The 5,000-nt window shown below is 48.6% G+C and overlaps 1 protein-coding gene across 4 annotated transcripts in view; it reads right to left on the reverse strand.

Moving 5' to 3' along the window:
* klf8 (Kruppel-like factor 8) overlaps positions 1–5,000 on the reverse strand; it is a 34,087-nt gene that overhangs the window by 5,501 nt on the left and 23,586 nt on the right. For all 4 annotated transcript variants that reach the window (XM_053649539.1, XM_053649540.1, XM_053649541.1 and 1 more), the window contains exons 3-4: positions 3,458–3,932; positions 218–329 (exon numbers count right to left, since the gene is read on the reverse strand). In XM_053649539.1, coding sequence (XP_053505514.1) covers positions 218–329; positions 3,458–3,932 — 587 coding nt within the window. The remainder of the gene's footprint in view (positions 1–217; positions 330–3,457; positions 3,933–5,000) is intronic.

Consider the following 5,000-nt stretch of genomic DNA (forward strand, 5'->3'; position numbering starts at 1 on the left):
AGTTATGTAACCTTGTTTATACCCGGTTTGGAAAGAACCCTGCCCAGCAACACACACACACACACACACACACACACACACACACACACAGCATGTAGCTCCACAAGAGCAGAGCAGTGGTGCTGCAGTTATACGATGTCTATTAGTGGTGCAGCTATGCCACCCAGAGCCGCAGAGATGCCCCTGGTTCAAATCACACACACACACACACACTCACCTGTTGTCCATGCCCTGCGTTCTGAAGGAGGCTGATCCGGACTCTGTGCCGCTCTCCGCATCGCTGTCGCTCTGGTACTCCACCGGGGACGTCGAGCCAGGCTTAATTCGCACTGAACACACACACACACACACACACACACACACACACAGAGAAGATGAGAAAAAGGCCAAGAATTTTAGCTATCTGACCTCAGCTGGACCCACAACACATCTCTAAGCAAGTAGAAATCGCTTCCGGACGCTCACGTGACCAGCGTCGACGCAGAACGCTCTCATTAACACTCGCGCTTTTGACCGTCAAAGAAGTTTTCCAACCTAATCTCGATTATCCGCGACATACGGTCGATTCGATCGCAAGTATTTCACGTGTCCCTGTACCGAGTAAAGACAGGAAAACCCATCCACGTGGCACTCTTAATGTGTATAACGGAAGGCCGAGAAGGGGAAATCGCAAGACATACGCAGCACTGCTACGCAAAAGCTTGCGACGAATGAAAGGGAAAATCCGTCATCGGGTGTCGCGATAAGGTCTCGCACCACCGCCAGTCGCCGGCGTAGATTTCATCATTGTTCAACCGGGCGAGCGCGAAGGCGGGCCGCAAGATCGTCGTCGTGCTCGTCGCCCAGCTCTCCTGCGCTGGGGAAAGAGGGCGGAGTCATCTTGGAAGAGACCGCGCCCAGTCGAGACAGACATGCGATAGGATCAGTTAGAAGAAGTTTGGATTGATTTGAGATGAACTTCTGGAGCCAAACCAAAATTCCTACGCATATGAGAACCTTTCTCTTTTTTTTTAATTTCCTTTATGCCTGCAATGTTTACAGAAAATAAATATTATTAAATAATGTATTAAATTAAGTTTAAAAACACCCCCCCCCCCCCATGTATTTATCTATTTATTTATTTAAGTTGTTAGACACCTACGATATCTCCGAAAAGCGCGTTGCCCTGATCGGACGTGCTCAACAGAGGCTGTACGGTTACATCGGGTCTGCGTATTCGTTCGGAATATTCCTTTAAAACAAATACAGAGAGATGGATCCCCCCCCCGTGTCTTGTTCGGAGTCGGTGAGAAGAAGTTCTCATTAAAGCTGGGTGTGGTTGCGGTATGCAGACTGTTCTCTGGGCGCGTCCAGAAAAGATGGAGAGATCGTAAATTAACCTCAAGCTCCTTATTAAAACTAGGTGTGGCTGAGCAGGATGTGGGCGGATCTCTCTTTGGGGCAAGTTTTAACCCCCTGGTGGGAGAAGAGAACAGAGACGGTTGAGACGGTTTGATTCGGAATCAAAGAGGGATCTGTTTGGAGTGTAAAGCTCTGGCAAGCTCCCATCTTCTCTCAAAGCATCCCGATATTGTTCTGCTCAATAACTCTGTGTGTGTGAGTGTGTGTGTGCCATTTTAAATTCAGAGCTCTTCCATCATAATGTTTTTCCACACAGTGAAATCAGTAAGAGAAACTAACCCATTGTTGGAAGGGAAAAAAAAATGAAAAAAAAAAGGAACCCCACCCAAAAAATACCGTACTTCACCTCGCCAGTGTTTATGTTCAGCCCTCGACATTTCACTCAGCTCTGTGCGGACCAAAAAAAAAAACACCCCAAAAAGACCCCAAAGAAACGAAAATAAAACCTCGGGGTTCCGAATGAACTCGCGTCACGATACCGGACGCCCGAGCAGACCACTTTTCTAATCGTTATCTTCTTACAGAATCCATCCAAATCGCCTCACTTTCACGCCCTGCGCATTTCATTTCCCATCTTTGTCTTGGTTTTTCATTATTAGGCTCCATTTCCTTTTTTTTTTTGTCAGCGTGAAGTGGAGAGCTGCGAAGTCAAAAGGGCAACGAGAAGAAAAAAAAGCCTCGGGCGGAACAAACCATTACAGGATGAACAAAAAGGGAAATCACGTCCACGCCAATGACCGTGTGTGTACATGCGTACGTATGTATGCGCTGATTCTTATTCCAACCTGATGAACGCAACGATGAGGTATAGGACCACAGGTCAAAGTACACGGCCGGTCAAAAGTTTGTGGACACCCGACCGAAACGTTTCTCATGATCTTTAAAAGCCTTCTGATCTGTGGGATTAAACGTTCGAAATCGGCGTCGTAGACGAAAATATAATCGTGCCGACGTGTTCGTTTCTTTCATTAGGAAACGAACATTTTATCTACAAAAAAAATACCATTTAAACGGACGACCCGGAGCGGAATGTCCCGAAAAGCAGCCGATAAGAGTCCGGCGTCGGTGTGAACGACGTTCGTTCGGCCGCAGCCGTCTCCGATTCACGTGCGTCGGACACGAGTACGGCGAAAACGTCTCGTTTACCGACAACCAGACATCGCCGCGAAAGAACGATTGCAAGTTGCATTGCAAATTTTGACGAAAGCCGCGGCAAGACCGAGCATTTCTGGCCGCAACGATCACCAAGAAACAAACAAACAAACAAACAACCTCCGTACGGACCGTTTGGTCGTTCAGAGATCATAAATATATAAACGGATATGGTAACTGCGATAATCCGATAAGAACAGCGGGGTTTTAGCCCCGTAATCGCGTTACGCGGCTATCTTTTGTTCCTGTAGCCTCGGAGTCCTATCCCAGAGGAAACTGCTGAGACAATTTAAACGCTAAAAAGCCACTTGGCTCAAAAACATGTTCATTAGTTTTATTGAATTATTTTTTAGTACCACCTTGCTGCTGTAAAATGTAATAAAATAAAACTAATGAACAAGCGGGTGGCACGGCGGACGCTGGTGCAGCGGGGGACGCTGGTGCAGCGGGGGAGGAGTCGCTGCTTCACAGCTTCAGGGTCCTCGGGTCGATCCTGACCGTTTTCTCCCTCCGGGATCTTCTTCCCAAGGACATGCCGGTAGGTGGACTGGCTGTTCTACAATGAAAGAGTGTGTAAACGCTGTGTGTGTTCTGATGGATGGATGGACATGTAACACCTGTATTTGTTGACATCATGTGGTTTGAAAGATATCTGAGGAAAGATTGGCTCACGTAAACCCAGAGTTCATGTGAATTAAAAATTCAAAAAGTCTTAGAACTATTCACGGCCAGCGTCGGCGTGTTGATTTTAGACCGGTCCTGAAGCCCCGGGTCTCCGTCGGTTTCCTGCGCGGGACATGAATGCTGTGAGCTACCCGACACCGAACGCAACCGTATACCGCGCTGAATAAAACAACAGCGAGAGGACTGAAAGAGAGGAAGACAGATAAGGCGTTCTCCTCACCTGACCCTTCGGAGCGGCCGTCTGTGCCGATGAGGGGGACGGTGATGGCGGCGGTGGGCACTCCGTCAGCGGGCATGGCCGTGTAGACGACGGGCAGCGACTGTACCACCACAGGGATGGTCTGCAGCTGGCCCACCTTGCCTGCAACGTTCATTGAGGGGATGGTGTGGATGACGTGTAGGATCTGTTGTCCCCCGACGCTCTGTGCCGAGGCCAGGATGGAGCCCGTGGACGCCAGGACGGCCGGGAGGGTGGCGCTGGCGCTGATGCCGCCCGTCGCTGGCGCAGGGTTGACCGGCGTGGCTGCGGGCGTGGCGGCGATAGGTAGCGAGGGGCGGGGCTTGTTAAGCGACAGGTCCACGGGCTCGGTCTGGTCGGCGTCGGCCGGGTGGGTGCTGATGACGCAGAGAGGAGGGGGAGAGGACTTCAGTTTCAGGTCCGTCGGCTCTGGGCAATCGTCCTCAGGCTCTTGCTTCTGGAGAGAGAGAGGGAGAGAGAGAGAGAGAGAGAGAGAGAGAGAGAGAGAGAGAGAGAGAGAGAGAGAGAGGGGGAGAGAGGGAGAGAAAGGGGAAAAAGTCAGTGTGAAAACAGGAAAACAGAAACAGAAAGCAGAACAGAAATAGAAGAGGAAAAGCAGAAGAAGAGACGGGAGATAAAGATAACAGAGGGAGAACTGTAGGGCACAAGAGGAGACGACAAGGGCAGGGAGTAAAAGTAGAGCTGAAAAGACAAGGAGAGAGGGATGAAGACGAGATGACGAGGAGAAGAAGAGAAGAAGAAAATAAAGAGATGAGAAGAGATGAAGAGAAGGAGAAGAGAAGAAGATAAAGAAATGAAGGAGAAGAGGAAGAAAAGAAGAAGAGAAGGAGAAGAAGAAGAGAAGGAGAAGAGGAAGAGAAGGAGAAGAGGAAGAGAAGGAGAAGAGAAAGAGATGGAGAGAAGGAGAAGAAGAAGAAGAAGAGAAGGAGAAGATAAAGAGAAGGAGAAGAGAAGAAGAAGAAGAGGAAGAAGAAGATGAAGAGAAGGAGAAGATGAAGAGAAGGAGAAGAGAAGAAGGGAAAGAGATGAAGGAGAGAAGGAGAAGAGAAAGAGAAGGAGAAGATGAAGAGAAGGAGAAGAAGAAGAGGAAGAGAAGGAGAAGAGAAGAAGGGAAAGAGATGAAGGAGAGAAGGAGAAGAGAAAGAGAAGGAGAAGATGAAGAGAAGGAGAAGAAGAAGAGGAAGAGAAGGAGAAGAGAAGAAGGGAAAGAGATGAAGGAGAGAAGGAGAAGAGAAAGAGAAGGAGAAGAAGAAGAGGAAGAGAAGGAGAAGATGAAGAGAAGGAGAAGAGGAAGAGAAGGAGAAGAAGAAGAGGAAGAGAAGGAGAAGATGAAGAGAAGGAGAAGATGAAGAGAAGGAGAAGAAGAAGAGGAAGAGAAGGAGAAGATGAAGAGAAGGAGAAGAAGAAGAGGAAGAGAAGAAGAAGAGAAGAAGGGAAAGAGATGAAGGAGAGAAGGAGAAGAGAAAGAGAAGAAGAAAAGAAGAAAAGAAGGAGAAGAGACCTC

The sequence above is a fragment of the Ictalurus furcatus genome, chromosome 18 (assembly GCF_023375685.1).
Source record: "Ictalurus furcatus strain D&B chromosome 18, Billie_1.0, whole genome shotgun sequence".
Classification (NCBI taxonomy): domain Eukaryota; kingdom Metazoa; phylum Chordata; class Actinopteri; order Siluriformes; family Ictaluridae; genus Ictalurus; species Ictalurus furcatus.